At 45.3% G+C, this 19,051-nt stretch overlaps 2 protein-coding genes across 5 annotated transcripts in view; one reads left to right on the forward strand and one right to left on the reverse strand.

Moving 5' to 3' along the window:
- The window catches only part of pc (pyruvate carboxylase), a 78,002-nt gene extending 64,817 nt beyond the window's left edge, over nucleotides 1–13,185 (forward strand). For all 4 annotated transcript variants that reach the window (XM_062964824.1, XM_062964825.1, XM_062964826.1 and 1 more), the window contains 9 exons: nucleotides 4,243–4,464; nucleotides 4,570–4,726; nucleotides 6,359–6,602; nucleotides 7,795–8,044; nucleotides 8,161–8,405; nucleotides 8,576–8,755; nucleotides 10,301–10,552; nucleotides 11,589–11,729; nucleotides 11,837–13,185. In XM_062964824.1, the coding sequence (XP_062820894.1) occupies nucleotides 4,243–4,464; nucleotides 4,570–4,726; nucleotides 6,359–6,602; nucleotides 7,795–8,044; nucleotides 8,161–8,405; nucleotides 8,576–8,755; nucleotides 10,301–10,552; nucleotides 11,589–11,729; nucleotides 11,837–12,085 (1,940 nt within the window). In that variant the 3' untranslated portion in view covers nucleotides 12,086–13,185. The remainder of the gene's footprint in view (nucleotides 1–4,242; nucleotides 4,465–4,569; nucleotides 4,727–6,358; nucleotides 6,603–7,794; nucleotides 8,045–8,160; nucleotides 8,406–8,575; nucleotides 8,756–10,300; nucleotides 10,553–11,588; nucleotides 11,730–11,836) is intronic.
- Nucleotides 13,186–14,201: 1,016 nt separating this feature from the next.
- cunh5orf15 (chromosome unknown C5orf15 homolog) lies at nucleotides 14,202–17,650 on the reverse strand. The gene is made up of 3 exons (XM_062964839.1): nucleotides 17,494–17,650; nucleotides 16,384–16,892; nucleotides 14,202–15,329 (listed from the first exon to the last, which is right to left on the reverse strand). Exons 1-3 carry the CDS (start codon nucleotides 17,594–17,596, stop codon nucleotides 15,195–15,197), a joined length of 747 nt encoding a protein of 248 aa, XP_062820909.1. The 5' UTR covers nucleotides 17,597–17,650; the 3' UTR covers nucleotides 14,202–15,194.
- Between the last annotated feature and the right edge of the window lie 1,401 nt (nucleotides 17,651–19,051).

The raw sequence follows: 19,051 nt of genomic DNA on the forward strand, positions 1-19,051 counted from the left end.
TAACAACCACCTCCCAGCAGCAAAGAACTGGTGGGATCACAAACCTGCAAAAGTCTTGGAAAATGAACATGCAAAGATACTGTGGGACTTCCGAATCCAGACTGACAAAGTTCTGGAACACAACACACCAGACATCACAGTTGTGGAAAAGAACAAGGTTTGGATCATTGATGTTGCCATCCCAGGTGACAGTCGCATAGATGAAAAACAACAGGAAAAACTCAGGCGCTATCAGGACCTCAAGATTGAACTGCAAAGACTCTGGCAGAAACCAGTGCAGGTGGTCCCGGTGGTGATGGGCACACTGGGTGCCGTGCCAAAAGATCTCAGCCGGCATTTGGAAACAATAGACATTGACAAAATCACCTTCTGCCAACTGCAAAAGGCCACCCTACTGGGATCTGCACGCATCATCCGAAAATACATCACACAGTCCTAGACACATGGGAAGTGTTCGACTTGTAGTTTTGCGAAACGAAATCCAGCATGTCTCTCGTTTGCTGTGCCATACAACGTCGTTGTGTTGATAATAATAATAATAATAATAATAATAATAATAATAATAATAATAATAATAATAAAAAATCTCCCCTGAGATTGGAAAGGGGCTCCCCCTAGAGGTGGGAGAAGGGATGACTCCTGTCCTTGCATGTGTGTGTGCATATATGTGTGTGTTTATGTATGTGTGAATGTATATCAACAACAATTCTTTATTGATTAGTCACTTTTGACCATATCATCATCATCATCATTTAATTACTTATTAATTGCCCTCCATCCACGATTCTCTAGGCGATTTACAAGATAAAATTGTAAAGGATAAAAACACTTACATACAAATATTGATAAAATTAACCTAGATCAAAAGCTCAAAACATGTAAAACATACAATACGTACACACTTACGCATACATACAATAAAACCATGTAAAGATACAAAACATCCCGACCTGCAGCCTAATAACCCGCTCCTAGACAAATACAGAGTAAAAAGGTTAAAATTAGTAATTTCCTAAGGTAAGGTTTGAACGAGGACAGGGGCAAGTAAAACAACATAGTATTTATTTATTTATTTACAGTATTTATATCCCGCCCTTCTTTCTCACCCCAAAGGGGACTCAGGGCGGATTACAATGAACACATATGTGGCAAGCATTCAATGCCAACAGACAAACAACATTCAGTTTTAGACAGACACAGAGGCATTTTAACATCTTTCCAGCTTCACGATTCCAGCCACAGGGGGAGCTGTTGCTTCACCGTCCATTGATGGCTGTTCTTCCTCTTCTTTTCCTCGTGAGCAGTTTTATGGTGTTGTAGATAATTAGCCTCCCGCATAAAGCGTACCTAAATTTTCCCTACTTGACAGATGCAACTGTCTTTTGGGGCTGCTAGGTCAACAGTAAGCCGGGGCTATTTTTTTTTAAAAAAAATGGTCGGAGGCTTAACCCGACCCGGGCTTCGAACTCATGACCTCTCGGTCAGTAGTGATTTGTAGCAGCTGATTACTAGCCAGCTGCGCCACAGCCCGGCCCCTTCACATAGCAAATGTTAAGTTTGGATTTTGTTAATGGCAATAATGTCTCAGCTCTCCGCTTCCATCTTCTCACGAATGGCCAGAGCTTTTTGCATAAAAAGGACCAGTTTTAAAATAGAGATTTTATCTGAACCCTGTAGAAGGATGTGCAGTTTCTCCTTATTCTCTAAGTGAGTCTGATTCTCCAGCAGAGGCTCTAAGTAGAGAGATCGAATCCTGGTGTAATTGGGGCATTTTAAGAAAAAATGTTCCGAGTCCTCCACTTCTGCATCTACCTCACGACACGAATGTATATCTGTATGTATGCATGTATCTGTTTATGTGAATGTATGTATGTGTATATGTGTGTGTGTACATATGTGTATGTGAATTTGTATGTGTACTTATGTATGGGTGTATTTATTTGCATGTGTGTAGGTAAAGGTTTCCCCTGACGTTAAGTCCAGTCGTGTCCGACTCTGGGGGTTGGTGCTCATCTCCATTTCTAAGCCAAAGAGCCAGCGTTGTCCGTAGACACCTCCAAGGTCATGTGGCCACTGGCATGACTGCATGGAGCGCAGTCACCTTCCCACCAATAGGAGCGGTACCTATTGATCTACTCACATCAGCATGTTTTCGAACTGCTAGGTTGGCAGGAGCTGGAGCTAACAGCGGGCGCTCACTCCACTCCCGGGGTTTGAACCTGGGACCTTTCGGTCTCCAGCTCAGTGCTTTAACGCACTTCACCACCGGGGCTCCTATATTTATATATGTGTTTATATATGTGTATTTATATGTACATATGTGTGTGTGTGTTTGTTTGGATATGTGTATTTATGTGTATGAGTAGATAGTATTTATATATGTGTATTTATATGTATATATGTGTGTGTGTGTTTGTTTGGATATGTGTATTTATGTGTATGAGTAGATAGTATTTATATATGTGTATTTATATGTATATATGTGTGTGTGTGTTTGTTTGGATATGTGTATTTATGTGTATGAGTAGATAGTATTTATATGTGTATTTATATGTACATATGTGTGTGTGTGTTTGTTTGGATATGTGTATTTATGTGTATGAGTAGATAGTATTTATATATGTGTATTTATATGTATATATGTGTGTGTGTGTTTGTTTGGATATGTGTATTTATGTGTATGAGTAGATAGTATTTATATGTGTATTTATATGTACATATGTGTGTGTGTGTTTGTTTGGATATGTGTATTTATGTGTATGAGTAGATAGTATTTATATGTGTATTTATATGTATATATGTGTGTGTGTGTTTGTTTGGATATGTGTATTTATGTGTATGAGTAGATAGTATTTATATATGTGTATTTATATGTATATATGTGTGTGTGTGTTTGTTTGGATATGTGTATTTATGTGTATGAGTAGATAGTATTTATATGTGTATTTATATGTACATATGTGTGTGTGTGTTTGTTTGGATATGTGTATTTATGTGTATGAGTAGATAGTATTTATATGTGTATTTATATGTACATATGTGTGTGTGTGTTTGTTTGGATATGTGTATTTATGTGTATGAGTAGATAGTATTTATATGTGTATTTATATGTATATATGTGTGTGTGTGTTTGTTTGGATATGTGTATTTATGTGTATGAGTAGATAGTATTTATATATGTGTATTTATATGTACATATGTGTGTGTGTGTTTGTTTGGATATGTGTATTTATGTGTATGAGTAGATAGTATTTATATATGTGTATTTATATGTACATATGTGTGTGTGTGTTTGTTTGGATATGTGTATTTATGTGTATGAGTAGATAGTATTTATATGTGTATTTATATGTATATATGTGTGTGTGTGTTTGTTTGGATATGTGTATTTATGTGTATGAGTAGATAGTATTTATATGTGTATTTATATGTATATATGTGTGTGTGTGTTTGTTTGGATATGTGTATTTATGTGTATGAGTAGATAGTATTTATATGTGTATTTATATGTATATATGTGTGTGTGTGTTTGTTTGGATATGTGTATTTATGTGTATGAGTAGATAGTATTTATATATGTGTATTTATATGTATATATGTGTGTGTGTGTTTGTTTGGATATGTGTATTTATGTGTATGAGTAGATAGTATTTATATGTGTATTTATATGTATATATGTGTGTGTGTGTTTGTTTGGATATGTGTATTTATGTGTATGAGTAGATAGTATTTATATATGTATATGTGTGTGTGTTTGGATATGTGTATTGTTAATGTGGGATTTGTGTATTGATAGTGTTTAAATGCAATTTGTGTCTTGCTTGTATTGCAACTGATTGCATCATCCAGAGTGTAACATAGTCTGGAAAGAGTTAATTGCTAAGAAGCTGTGATGACCTTGATGTGTGGATGGAACTGGGGAGTATCCAGACACAAGTGTGTGTGCATGATTGATTGCGTCAGTTCAGTTCTGAGTTCAGTCGAGTTCTGTCTGCCTTGAGTTGAGTCCTGTGTTCATCTGTCGTCTGTTTGTGTTGATTCAGTCAAACTTTGTAAATAGTTATTACCAACGTCTCCGAGTGCCTCGTCGTTCTGCGCTCCACTGATTCCATCCAACGACTGCTGCGCTGCAAATACTCTGACATGTATTTATGTGCATGAGTAGAGAGTATTTATACATGTGTATTTATATGTGTATGAAGTGTGAGCCTGTGACGCTCTCTTTCCTTCCCGCCACGTCAGGGCCTCCCCCGCAGGGCTTCCGGGACGTCTTGCTGCGCGAGGGCCCCTCGGGGTTCGCCCGGGCCATCCGGCAGCACAAGGGGCTCCTGCTGATGGACACCACCTTCCGGGACGCCCACCAGTCCCTGCTGGCCACCCGCGTGCGCACCCACGACCTCAAGCGCATCGCCCCCTTCGTGGCACACAACTTCAGCCGCCTCTTCAGCCTCGAGAACTGGGGCGGTCAGTGGGGGGCCGCGGGGGAGGGGAGAGGGGTCTGCGCCCCCATGAGACCCCCTGACGCCCCTCCGTCCTCTCTCTCTCTCTCTCTCTATCCCTCCCCCCCAGGGGCCACCTTCGACGTGGCCATGCGCTTCCTGTACGAGTGCCCCTGGCGCCGCCTGCAGGAGCTGCGCGAGCTCATCCCCAACATCCCCTTCCAGATGTTGCTGCGCGGGGCCAACGCCGTGGGGTACACCAACTACCCAGACAACTCTGTCTTCAAGTGAGTGCCTTGGGCAGAGCCCAGCCCAAAAAGTTACACAAGTTTAACAAATGACATCTCCAGGTAGGAGAGTCAGGGCTTACTTATCAAGCTGCCTTTAATAATAAGAATAAGAACAATAAGAAAATCGCACAGACTACAAGCAGAGGCATGACACCTGCTGTGCCATTGTTGTTGTTGTCTTGGTGTCAATAAGAATAAGAATAATAAGAAAATCGCACAGACAGACTACAAGCAGAGGCATGACACCTGCTGTGCCATTGTTGTTGTTGTCTTGGTGTCAATAATAAGAATAAGAATAATAAGAAAATCCCACAGACAGACTACAAGCAGAGGCATGACACCTGCTGTGCCATTGTTGTTGTCTTGGTGGCAATTATTATTATTATTATTATTATTATTATTATTATTATTATTATATTATTAGTACAAATCTTCTCCCTGAATCTTTCTCACTCCCTTATCACACAGTCCTAGACACTTGGGAAGTGTTTGACTTGTGATTTTGTGATAGGAAATCCAGCATATAGATCTTGTTTGCTGTGTCATAAAATAATAATAATAATAATAATAATAATAATAATAATAATAATAATAATAATAATAATAATAATAATACACTTGGGAAGTGTCCGACGTGGGATCCAATACAACAGCCAGCTGAGTGTCTGCTGTGGACTCATCTTGTTGTGCTTCAAATAATAATAATAATAATAATAATAATAATAATAATCTATCTTGTTTGCTGTGTCATAATATTATAATAATAATCATCATAATCATCATCATCATCATCATAGACTTTGCCAGTGTCCTTCTCATGAAAGTCTGGGTCCAATCTCCAATAATAATAATAATAATAATAATAATAATAATAATAATCCTAGAAACTTGGGAAGTGTCTGATGTGTGATCCAATACAACAGCCAGCAGAGTGTGCTGTTTCTAATAATAATAATAATAATAATAATAATAATAATAATAATAATAATAATAATAATAATAATAAACATAGACTTTGCCAGTGTCCTTCTCATGGAAGTCTGGCTCCAATCTTCCTAATAATAATGATAATAATAATAATCCTAGACTCTTGGGAAGTGTCCGACGTGTGATCCAGTACAATAGCCAGCAGAGTGTCTGCTGTGGACTCATCTTGTGTTTCAAATAATAATAATAGTAATAATAATAATAATAATAAACCTAGACTCTTGGGAAGTGTCCGACGTGTGATCCAAGACAACAGCCAGCAGAGTGTCTGCTGTGCACTCATCTTGTTCTGTTTCCAATAATAATAATAATAACAATAACAACTTTATTTGTAAGGGGGGACTTGGGTGGTTTCCAGACAAACCGTGGCAAACATTCAATGCCATGATAACAAATGAGCCGAATACATAATCAAACGAAACATAAAATAGACATCAGTGTGAACTATTAATAACCAACCAACCAAATACTTGAAACAAATAGGCCTCTTCATCCACAGTCGCATCATAGTAAAATCACAATTAAAAGTGTAAGTGATGTTGAAGATGTTATGTTAGAAATGATATCCCACAGTCCACAGGGCCAAAGTGGTGGGTGTCCAGTGTCCAGCGGGTTTACACATGGGGTCTGCTCTCCGCGCAGGTTCTGCCAGGTGGCCAAGGAGAACGGGATGGACATCTTCCGGGTGTTTGACTCCCTCAACTACCTTCCCAACATGCTGCTGGGGATGGAGGCGGCCGGCCAGGCAGGGGCCGTGGTGGAGGCGGCCATCTCCTACACGGGGGACGTCTCTGACCCTGGCCGAAGCAGCAAGTACACGCTGGACTACTACCTGGGTCTGGCCGAGGAGCTGGTCAAGGCCGGCACACACATCCTGGCCATCAAGGTACGAGGGGAGCGGGCCAGGAAGCCGGCTGGACTGGGTGGCCTCTGGAGGTCCCTTCCTACTAGGACTCAAGTCATAATAATAATAATAATAATAATAATAATAATAATAATAATGTAATAATAATTCTTCCTGCCAAGCATATGTGAGTTGGACTGGATGGCCTCTGGAGGTCCCTTCCTACTAGGACTCAAGTCATCATCATCATCATCATCATAATAATGTAATAATAATTCTTCCTGCCAAGCATATGTGGGTTGGACTGGATAGCCTCTGGGGGTCCCCTTCGGTTCTATGAGTCATTATTATTATTATTATTATTATTATTATTATTATTATTCTATGTTCATGTCAGGCAGAAGAGGTTTGGCCTCTGGAGGTCCTTTCCAACTAGGACTCAAGTCATAATAATAATATAGTAATAATAATTCTTCCTGCCAGGCATGTGTGAGTTGGACTGGATGGCCTCTGGGGGTCCCCTTTGGTTCTATGAGTCATGATGATGATGATGATGATGATTATTATTCTATGTTTGTGTCAGGCAGAAGAGGTTTGGGCTGGATGGCCTCTGGAGGTCCCTTCCAACTAGGACTCAAGTAATAATAATAATAATAATAATAATAATAATAATAATAATAATAATACAGTATAGTAATAATAATTCTTCCTGCTATGTGGGTTGGACTGGATGGCCTCTGGGGGTCCACTTCGGTTCCATGAGTCATCATCATCATCATCATCATCATCATTATTACTACTACTACTACTATTATTATTATTATTTTATTATGACACAGCAAACAAGATAGACATGCTGGATTTCTTATCACAAAATCATAAGTTGAACACTTCCCAAGTGTCTAGGACTGTGTGATGTATATTAGGGTTATTATTATTATTATTATTATTTGAAACACAACAAGATGTGTTTAAGTGCAGGCCAAGGCCTTTAGGCCCTGCATCCAGTTTGCCGATCACCACTGGGACCCCCTTGACTGGCTTGTGCCAGAGTCTTTGTAGTTTGATCTTTAAATCTTCATATTGTGTCAGCTTTCCCAGTTGCTTCTCTTCCATCCTGCTGTCACCTGGGATTGCAACACTTATGATCCATACTTTATTTCTTAACACGATCGTGAGGTCAAAACGAGTAGGGTAACGCTCCCCACGGCCCTTCCTCCCTCTTCCTCCGCAGGACATGGCGGGTGTCCTGAAGCCGCAGGCGGCCACGCTGCTGGTGGGGGCCCTGCGGGAGCGCTTCCCCAACTTGCCGCTCCACATCCACACTCACGACACCTCCGGGGCCGGAGTGGCCTCCATGCTGGCCTGCGCCGCCGCCGGGGCCGACATCGTGGACGTCGCTGTGGATGCCATGTCGGGGATGACCTCCCAGCCCAGTATGGGCGCCATGGTGGCTTGCACCCGTGGGACGCAGCACGACACAGGTGACTGGGTGGGGGGGGGGGGATGTGTCAATGATATCAATCAATCAATCAGTGTGTCTATGGGGTGTGTCTCCCCATCGGCTCACAGGACCCTCCCCTAATTCCCTCCCCGCCAGGCATCCAGATGGAGCGGGTCTTTGATTACAGCGACTACTGGGAGATGGCCCGGGGCCTCTACGCCGCCTTCGACTGCACGGCCACCATGAAGTCCGGCAACGCCGACGTCTACGAGAACGAGATCCCCGGCGGGCAGTACACCAACCTGCACTTCCAGGCCCACAGCATGGGGCTGGGCAGCAAGTTCAAGCAGGTCAAGAAGGCCTACGTGGAGGCCAACAAGCTCCTGGGGGACCTCATCAAGGTGGGCCGTTATTACGACCGTAACCATTTCACAACGTTGCTCCCAGCAACTACTCACTTCAGCCTCCAGCTCTTGATGCCACTTCCCCAAGTGCTCTGAGCCTTCCTTTGCCTTTGGCTCGTCCTCCCTGCTGCTCCCTACTGACCACTCCCCCAATTCTCTTCCTACAGGTGACCCCCTCCTCGAAGATTGTGGGCGACTTGGCCCAGTTCATGGTCCAGAACAACTTGAGCCGGGAGGAAGTGGAGGCCCAGGCGGATGAGCTCTCCTTCCCGGTTTCTGTGGTGGAGTTCCTGCAGGGATACATTGGCATCCCCCACGGAGGGTTCCCGGAGCCTTTCCGCTCCAAGGTGGGCTCTGCATGGGTGGAGGGGCCGAGGGAGGGAGGGGGGAGGGAGGAGGAGCCTGGCACTGACCCCTTCGGACCCCTTCCATCCATCCATCCATCCATCAATCCGTCCTTTGTCCCGCCTCCCAGCAGCCTCAGGAAGTAGGGACACAGAGTTAGTGCAGGATAATAATATAATAATACCTCATCCATACCTCACAACCTCTGAGGATGCCTGCCATAGATGTGGGCGAAACATTAGGAGAGAATACTTCTGGAACATGGCCAGACAGCCATGATCCCGGCCATGAAAGCCTTCAACAACACATAATAATACTTAATTTTTCTATACCGCCACCCCCGAAGGGACTCAGGGCGGCTAACATGGGGCTGAGCCCAAAACGTAACAGAGTAAAACAATTAATCAGGAGCTCCAGGAAGCAGACCCGGAGGAAACAGTCCAACAAAGGCAAAGAATACAAAGAGACCAGAGTTCTTTTTTTCCCAAGGGTCAAAACCAAGCAATATCATCAACTCAAGTCGTTACCAAGGTCCAATTGGATAGTTCACTGACAGAGATTTGGGCTGTAAAAATTTCACTTCGGCTTCCAGCTCTTTATGCCACTTTCCCCAAGGGTTCTGGGCCCATCAGTTACATCTCCTCAGCCAGCAGTTCTCAATTGCAGCTATTATTATTATTATTATTATTATTATTATTATTATTATTATTATTATTATTATATTTAAAATATTATTTATTTATTTATTTCAATTATTTATACCCCGCCCTTCTCACCCGAGGAGACTCAGGGCGGCTTACAAGTGGCAATTGATGCCGTTACACTGATATACAATAAACTAAAACGATTAAAACAGTTAAAACAGTCATAAAATAGAATATACAAGTTTAAAACAATGCAAAGTGCTTATGCCATTCATCCACCAAATATGCTACAAGGTGTCAAAGACCTGTCCACATAATCTCAAACTGTAGTCCAATCACCAAGGTCCAAATCAGCAGAGAATCTCAGCAGAGATTTCACGACGTTGCTCCCAGCAAACTGCTAGCTCCAGCCTCCAGCTATTTATGCCACTTCCCCAGGTGCGTTCACCTGTTGCATAGAGAACAGCAGCCCCTCCTTCCTCCAGATTGACAGGCCCTTGGCCCTGCCCCCCTCCCTCCTCGCATGCATGGAGGGCCAACTGGGGCCCCCGTTGCTGCCGTTGGATTTATTCTATATATTACCAAAGTTAAGGCCGGCATCTGGAGCCATTTCACGATGTTGCTTCCAGCAACGACACCTCCAGCTTCCAGCTCTTTATGCCACTTTGCCCACCAGTTAGATCTCTTCCGCTGGATGCCACGAGTCCTTAACTGCAGCCTTAAGAGCTGGAATACTTGAGCCACCAAAGTCAGATATTTGGGCAGTAGCAATTCCACGACGTTGCTCACAGCAACTGCCCACCCCAGTTTCCAGCTCTTACTCACCTGTTGCCTAGAGAAGAGCAGCCCCTCCCTCCTCCTGATTGACAGGTCCTGTTGCCCCGCCCCGCCTCCCCTTCCCAGGTGCTGAAGGACCTCCCGCGGGTGGAGGGCCGTCCGGGGGCCTCGCTGCCGCCGCTGGACTTTGCTGCCTTGGAGCGCGAGCTGTGCGAGCGGCACAAGGAGGAGGAGATCACCCCCGAGGACGTGGTCTCGGCCGCCATGTATCCCAAGGTCTTCCACGAGTTCAAGGACTTCACCGCCAACTTCGGCCCCGTCGAGTGCCTCAACACCCGCCTCTTCCTGCAGGGGCCCAACATCGCGGAGGAGTTCGAGGTGAGACCCCGACCAAAGCGGGAAAAGCAGTCAAAGCCCATTCGGCAGATCGGGAGCCCTTGAGCCCAACAGCCGAGCAAGTCAACTTAAACTCATGATACCAAAAATTGTGTTACGTAATGTCATGATATTATTATAATATTCATTATGATGATATTATTATTATTATTATATCGTGTGACGTATTGTTAAAGGAGAAGAGTCAAGCAAGTTACAAACGACTTGATTGAAAGAATGCCATTTCTTGATATTATTGACTAATATTATCAACTATTAGAATACCTTTATTTTATATTGTATTTTGGTTTTATCTTGTTATATTGTGAATAGTATGTATGTTGTTTTTATCTGATTATGCTGCCCCATGTAAGTCGCCTCGAGTCCCCATGGGGAGATGGTGGCAGGGTATAAAGTTTTATTATTATTATTATTTTATTATGACACAGCAAACAAGATAGATATGCTGGATCATAATAAAATAATAAATCCAGCATATCTATCTTGTTTGCTGTTAATAATAATAATAGCAAACAAGATAGATATGCTGGATTTATTATTATTATTATGACCCAGCAAACAGATATGCTGGATTTCGTTTCACAAAACCACAAGTCGAACACTTCCCAAGTGTCTAGGACTGTGGGATGTATTTTCGGATGATGCTGCAGATCCCGGTCGGGTGGCCTTTTGTAGTTGGCAGATGGTGATTTTGTCAATGTCTATTGTTTCCAAATGCCGGCTGAGATCTTTTGATACGGCACCCAGTGTGCCCATCACCACCGGGACCACCAGCACTGGTTTCTTCCAGAGTCTTTGCAGTTCAATCTTGAGGTCCTGAGAGCAGCTGAGTTTTTCCTGTTGTTTTTCGTCAATGCAACTGTCACCTGGGATGTTGTTGTTATTATTTCTAGAGAGGAAAGTGAGGTCCTATCTAGAGAGAGAGGGGGGGGGATCTCAGTTCTGCCTCTGTGTCTCCTCGCTGAGGACTCTCAACCTCGCCTGTCGAGTCCTTCCCCTGAGGCTCCGTGTGTTGCAGGTGGAGCTGGAGCGCGGGAAGACCCTGCACATCAAGGCGCTGGCGCTGGGCGACCTGAACCGGGCCGGGCAGCGCGAGGTCTTCTTTGAGCTCAACGGGCAGCTGCGCTCCATCCTGGTCAAGGACACCCAGGCCATGAAGGTAGGTACCCTTGGCGACCCCTCCGGCCAGGGCGGGGGTCAAGCGCTGCCTCCCCCCACTCACCGCCCCGCTCTCCTTCCTTCCTTCCTTCCTTCCTTCCTCTGCAGGAGATGCACTTCCACCCCAAAGCGCTGAAGGACGTGAAGGGCCAGGTGGGGGCCCCGATGCCGGGCAAGGTGGTGGAGGTGCGTGTGGCGGAGGGGGCGGCCGTGGAGAAGGGCCAGCCGCTCTGCGTCCTGAGCGCCATGAAGATGGAGACCGTGGTCAACTCCCCCCTCAGCGGGACCGTCAAGAAGATCCACATCAAGGTCGATGCCAGCCTGGAGGGGGACGACCTCCTCATGGAGATCGAGTAGCCCGGCCGGGGGCCACTCCACCCCAACTGCTTCCTTCCTCGCGGGGTGCCTGGGGGGGGGCCACTTCACCCCTCCCCGTTCCATTGGGACAGAGGGCCGCTTCACCCCTCCTTCCCACAGGGCGGAAAGGGAGCACCTGAAAGGCCACTTCACCCCATCCTTCTCCCCATAGGGCTGAAGAACTTCACCCTGCTCCTTCCCCATGGGGATGAAAGGGAGTAGCTCACAGGCCACTCCACCCCATGGGGGTAGAAAGGGAGGAGCCAAAGGGCCACCTCACCCCTCCTCCCCACGGGGCGGAAAGGGAGCACTCGAAGGGCCACTTCATCCCATCCTTCTCCCCATAGGGTGAAAGGTCAATTCATCCACCAGACTTCCCCCATGGGCTGAAGGACTTCACCCTGTTCCCCATGGGGACGAAAGGGAGTAGCTCACAGGCCACTCCACCCCCATGGGGGTAGAAAGGGAGGAGCCAAAGGGCCACCTCACCCCTCCTCCCCATGGGCTGACAGGTTGCTTCACCCCCTCCCTCCCCACGGGGCAGAAAGGAATAGCTGAAGGGCCACTTCACCCCCCGTGACGGGAGGGAGGGTGTTGCCGTGGCAGCCTCCCTTCCTGGGACCAATGTTGCAAGTGCTTCCTTCCTTCCTTCCTCTTGCGCTTCGCTTTCCCTTCCCGGTCAGGAATTCCAGGCTTTGCACAACCTTCTTTCTGTTGGAGGAAAGAGGCTTTTCCCCTTCCTTCCCCCAGTTCAAGTTGCCAAATGTCTCATTTGTAGCGAAGGAAGAGGCCTCTGTGGAGGCTGCAAAAGGAAAGCAAGTGAGCAAGTGCACACCCCTTTCAAGTGCCGTTTACAGGTTGTTTGCCGACTTCTCGGCGAGGGAGCAAAACTGAAACCCGCCCGTTTCCCCTGCTGCAAAATGAGCCCGGAAGGAGGGAGGGAGGAGGACTCTCTACGGAGACTTTCATGGACAATAATCAAAACCAGAACACGCCAGGGGAGGGGAGGCACCGCAGCCCCCTCCTCCCTCTCGGCCGCCTTCCATTTACGCTGAATGTACAGACGGGGTTCTTTCCCATAAAGGAATCCCTGACAAACACTCCAGCTGCTGCTTCTCTCTCTCTCTCTCTCTTTGGGGCCCGGAGGAGGGGGCTGTTGGCTGGGAGGGAGAAGACCGGGGGGGACTCAAACCTTTTAAGTGGGGGGCTGACTCACCGTCCCTCAGACTAGGACGAAATAGTCCAAAATTAGGATTGTTGTTGTTGTTGTGTGCCTTCAAGTCATTTCAGACTTAGGTCAACTCTAACATAAGATCATAGGTAAACAAAGAGACCTCCAAAGAACATCGAGGTGGACTCACAAGACTATCGGTAAAGAAAGGGACCCTCAAAGGCCATCCAGGTGATCTCATCAGGCCATCAGAAGACCATAGATAAAAAAGGGACCCTCAAAGATCACCTAGATTGTCTCATAGGACTACAGGTAAGGAAAGAGACCTCCAAAGGCCATCTAGGTAAGGAAAAGGACCTCCAAAAGCCATCTAGATGGTCTCACAAGGCCGTAGCTAAGCAAAGAGACCTTCAAAGACCATCTAAACAATCTCCTAAGACCATAGGTAAGCAAAGAGGCCCCCAAAGACCAGGTAGACTGAGGTCAACCTTAAGTCTAAAGTTTAGGACAGTCAATGACCTAGGAGAGCCAGATCCAGCCCATGGGCCTGTTTGGGGACCCCTGGATTAGGTAGTGTTGTTCCTGCATAATGGAAAAAGAAGGGCTGGCAGAGGTCCCCTCCAACTCTAGGAGTATAATAATAATATATTATTATCAGTATTGCTTTTAATATAACAGCAGTTCCATCTTCCTCCTTGACAGGTCCCTTCCAACTCCAAGTCTAATAATAATAGAAATGGCCGGGGTGGTCTCTGGAGGTCCCTTCTAATTCTATAATAATATTGACGATGATAATAACAACAACAATAACAACAATATAGTATACCTGTCTTCCTGCCTGGCAGAAGGGTGGGTGGCTTCTGCTGGTTCCTTTTAACTCTTTGAGTCTAATAATAATAATCTTAATAATTATTATTGTTCATGTGGCGATTACTACGGCAAGAGTCGTATTTGAAAAGTCTTTATATGAAAACCCGATACAGAAGTTTGTCCAGACGGAAACCCTGGACCAGAACCGGGAATTGGCATTTTCCTTTTTGGCGCATCCGAGTCGCTCTCTTCTCGACAATCACGATTCCAGATTCTGCAAAAGCTTTCCTTTTGCAGGAATAAAAAAAAAAAAAAGACAAGCCCAAAATGCCTTTCCAGCACCTGCACTTGGCAAATTGGGTGAGAAGACAGGCAGCTTGGTTTTGGGAAAAGGCGTTTGTTTCTCCAGAGAAAAGCTCTTGGGTCCCAGCCGTGAAGGTTGGCTTCGTCCTTCATCGGGACTGGAAGCGGGTCTCAAAGGGGGTCCCTCCTTCGCCCATTCCAGGCACTTCCTGTCATTGCTTCCCATTCAGGGCAGGAAGGAAGGGAGGAAGAAGGGAAGGAGGGAAGGGCAGGAAGGAAGGAGGGAAAGGAAAGAAAGGAAGGAGGGAAGAAAGGAAGGAAAGAAGGAAGAGAAGGAAAGGGAGGGAGGGATGGAGGAAGGAAAGAGGGAAGGGAAGGAAGACTGCAGGAAAGAAGGGAGGGAGGGAAGGAAGGAAGAAGGGAAGGAAGGAAGGAAGGAAGGAAGGAAGGAAGGAAGGAGGAGGGAAGGAAGGAAAGAAGGGAAGTAAATGAAGGAAGGGAAGTGGGAAGGAATGAGGTGGAAGGGAAAGGAAGGGATGGAAGAAAGAAAGGAGAAGGGAAGGGAATGAAGGAGAAAAGAAAGAAGGAAGGGAAGAATGAGGGAAGGAGAAAGGAATGAGGGAGAAAAGAAGGAGGAAGGAAAGGAGAGAAAGAAAAGTGGGAAAGAATGAAGGAGAAGAGCAAACGAAGGGAGGGGGAAAGGCAAGGCTGCTGCCCGGAGGGTCTCCAAGCAGGAAGGCCTCTCCCTCCGTCCCTCCCTCCGTCCCTCCCTGGGCTGGAGCCAAGGCGGCCTGCAGAATATTCCCAAGCGAGTGGGGCAAGTGCTCAGAAGACGTATGGTTGGGCGGCCTTGAGGGAGGGCATGGCCTCCTCCACGTTCTGGTCCAGGCGCCGGTAGCCCTGCCCCTTCGAGCCCTGGAGGCCCTCCTGCCACCGCCAGCCCTGCACCAGCACCAAGATCTGCAGCAAGAGGAGAGAGAGCAGGAGGAGCACAATGTATCAATAATAATAATAATAATAACCATTCAGGTATTACCTGCCTCTACTTTTGGCTTGGAGTAGGCCAAGATAATAATAATAATAATAATAATAATAATAATAATAATAATAATAATAATATACATCACACAGTCCTAGACACTTGGGAAGTGTTCAACTTGTGGTTTTGTGATACGAAATCCAGCATGTCTATCTTGTTTGCTGTGTTATACAATAATAGTAATAATAATAATAATAATAACGATGTATTATCTATACTTTTGGATTGAGGTGGGGCACATTAATAATAATAATGTATGTATTACCTGCCTCTCCTTTCAGCTTGAGGTGGAGCACAACATGAATAATAATAATAATAATAATAACAATAATATACATCACACAGTCCTAGACACTTGGGAAGTGTTCGACTTGTGGTTTTGTGATATGAAATCCAGCATGTCTATCTTGTTTGCTGTGTTATACAATAATAATAATAATAATAATAATAACAATAATGTATTATCTATACTTTTGGATTGAGGTGGGGCACATTAATAATAATAACTAATGTATTACCTGCCTCTCCTTTCAGCTTAAGGTGGAGCACAACATTAATAATAATAATAATAATAAAATAAATAATAATAATAATAATAATAATAATAATAATAATAATAAATCACGATCTGCCAACTGCAAAAGGCCACCATACTGGGATCTGCACGCATCATCCGAAAATACATCATACAGTCCTAGACACTTGGGAAGTGTCTGACTTGTGATTTTGTGAAACGAAACCCAGCATGTCCATCTTGTTTGCTGTGTCATACAATAATAATAATAATACATTATTATATATTATATATTATTATTATTATCTATACTTTTGGATTGAGGTGGGGCACATTAGTAATAATAATGTATGTATTACCTGCCTCTCCTTTCAGCTTAAGGTGGAGCACAACATGAATAATAATAATTTATAATAATAATAATAATTTGGATGCCTGTGATGTACATGATGTGAACTGACCTTGCGCTTGTTGTGGTACGCGACGTAGGCCACGGCCACCAGGAAGGCCACGGCCACCAAGTGGAGGAAGAAGTGCCCCCCGCCCTGCTGAGGAGGCGCCTCCGGATGCGGCAGCCACGCAGAGACCATCGTCCTCTCCACGGAAGAAGCGGCAGCAGCAGAGAGTGGCCCTTTGCCCTCCGAGCCCTGCGCCTTGGCCACTAAGTCTTCTTCCTCCCCTTCGTCATTGTCGTTGTCCTCCTCGTCGTCGTCGTCCTCTCCTCGGGGCCCCTCGGGCTCCTCAAAGGCGTCGTAGTCGTCGTCAGGGGTCCCGGCTTCCCTCGGAGACGGAGAGGCGGGAGGCAGACCCTGGCCCGGGCCCCCCTCAAGGGCAGCCCCCTCTGAAGCCTCCGCATCTGCCTCTGCTTTGGGGGAAGCGGTGCTCCCGTCCTTTGTGTGTTTCGTGGCAAAAGACGAGGAGGCAGTCGGAGCCGAAGGGGAGGAAGGCACTCGGTCCTGGTGGAGGCGGCCTGCAGCAAGACAGAAGAGGAGAACTTTGTATTGTCATTGTATTATGATTATACAGTAGAGTCTCACTTATCCAAGCCTTGCTTATCCAACGTTCTGGATTATCCAAGCCATTTTTGTAGTCAATGTTTTCAATATATCGTGATATTTTGGTGCTAAATTTGTAAATACAGTCATGACTACATAACATTACTGCGTATTGAACTACTTTTTCTGTCAAATTTGTTGTATAACATGATATCTTTGTGCTTAATTTGTAAAGTCATAACCTAATTTGATGTTTAATAGGCTTTTCCTTAATCTCTCCTTATTATCCAACATATTTGCTTATCCAACATTCTGCCGGCCCGTTTACGTTGGATAAGTGAGACTCTACTGTATTAGCATCAATTACATTACCAGGCCTGGGCCAGCTTGGGCCCTGCTTCCAGGTGTTTTGGACTACAACTCCCAGAATTCCTCACAGCCTCAGGCCCTTTCCTTTTCCCCCTCGGCCGCTTAAGCGGCCGAGGGGGAAAAGGAAGGGGCCTGAGGCTGTGAGGAATTCTGGGAGTTGTAGTCCAAAACACCTGAAACAGTTGGGTTCCCTCCGTCCCTCCTCACCGGCGTCCGCTTCCTCTTCCGCCTTTACCGGAAGAGAGGCGAGGAGTACGAGGAGGAGGCCTAGAGCGCCGCTCCGGAGCCCCGGAGGCCTTTCCCTCGCCATCCTCTCGCTTCCGCCGCGGCCTCTCTTCCGGGAAGGGCGCCCCGCCCCCCTGTGACGTCAGCGCGCAGTCACGTCAGCGCGCCAGGTCCGCTCTAGGCCTCTGGCTCTCTCCTGCCCCCCAGTGGCCGATCCTATAATCCCCAATGACATTAAGAAAACCCAATCAAAGGGTTGTTGTCTGTCTTTCGGGCTGTGTGGCCATGTTCCAGAAGCATTCTCTCCTGACGTTTCGCCCACATCCATGGCAGGCATCCTCAGAGGTTGTGAGGTGTGTTGTCGAAGGCTTTCATGGCCGGGATCACAGGGTTGTTGTATGTCTTTCGGGCTGTGTGGCCATGTTCCAGAAGCATTCTCTCCTGACGTTTCGCCCACATCTATGGCAGGCATCCTCAGAGGTTGTGAGGTATGGAGAAAACTAAGTAAAGAGGTTAATATATATCTGTGGGAAGTCTAGGGTGAGAGAGGTCAGTGTGAATGTTGTGTAGTTAATCACTTTAATTAGCATTGAAAAGCTTATCTGCTGTCTTCTTCCTGCCTCTGGGGCATCCTTTGTTTAGAGTCGTTAACTGCCCTTGGTTGATTCATGTCTGGAAATCCTCTGTTTTCAGAGTATTGCTTTTTATTTACTGTTCTGATTTTTGAGTTTTTTAATACTGGTAGCCAGATTTTGTTCATTTTCATGGTTTCTTCCTTTCTGTTGAAGTTGTCCATACCTCACAACCTCTGAGGATGCCTGCCATAGATGTGGGCGAAACGTCAGGAGAGAATGCTTCTGGAACATGGCCACACAGCCCGAAAGACATACAACAACCCTGTGATCCCGGCCATGAAAGCCTTCGACAACCCAATCAAAGTCTTCCCGACAGATGGCCATACAGCCTCTGCTTAAAAAATCTCCAGGCAAGGAGAATCCACCAGAATATTTTACTGCTCTGATAAACTTGAATCCAGATCCTGAAAAGATATTGTCTGGAGGAGGAGGAGGTTTATTTTATTTATTTATTTACTAGCTGTGCCACGCGTTGCTGTGGCGAAGTATGGTGGTATCGGTTAAAACTTGTTGTGGAATTTTTATTTGACGTTATTTGTATTTTTTTAAATTAATGTTATTGTCACTTATCTTTTTTATTTATTATATTTTATTATTTTGTATTATTTTTAGTCATTTTTATAGTATTTTATTGTATTAATTATTTTAGTGTTTTTTATAATTTTTTATTGTATTATTTGTATTTATTTTTTATCATTATTTTATTAACACTGGGCTGAGTGGGTTGCTAGGAGACCAAGTGGGTGGAGCTTAGCCTTGTAACTGGCAGCAATTGGATAAAAACTATTATTCCTCTCCCTCTAATTAGGAATTTATTTTTCTTTTCTTTTTGTTGTATCAACCTAGAGGCATGGATGAGGGGTTGTGATGTCAATTTTCGAGGTTGTGGGGTGTTTTGTTGTTTT

The sequence above is a fragment of the Anolis carolinensis genome, unplaced genomic scaffold (assembly GCF_035594765.1).
Source record: "Anolis carolinensis isolate JA03-04 unplaced genomic scaffold, rAnoCar3.1.pri scaffold_14, whole genome shotgun sequence".
NCBI classification, from domain to species: Eukaryota; Metazoa; Chordata; class Lepidosauria; order Squamata; family Dactyloidae; genus Anolis; species Anolis carolinensis.

Coding starts and splice junctions, on each gene's coding strand:
- cunh5orf15 (XM_062964839.1), bottom strand. CDS start 17,596: ATGGCGAGGGAAAGGCCTCCGGGGCTCCGGAGCGGCGCTCTAGGCCTC. Junction 16,893..17,493: donor GGAAGAGGAAGCGGACGCCG/GTGAGGAGGGAC, acceptor GTCTTGCTGCAG/GCCGCCTCCACCAGGACCGA. Junction 15,330..16,383: donor CGTACCACAACAAGCGCAAG/GTCAGTTCACAT, acceptor CTCTTGCTGCAG/ATCTTGGTGCTGGTGCAGGG.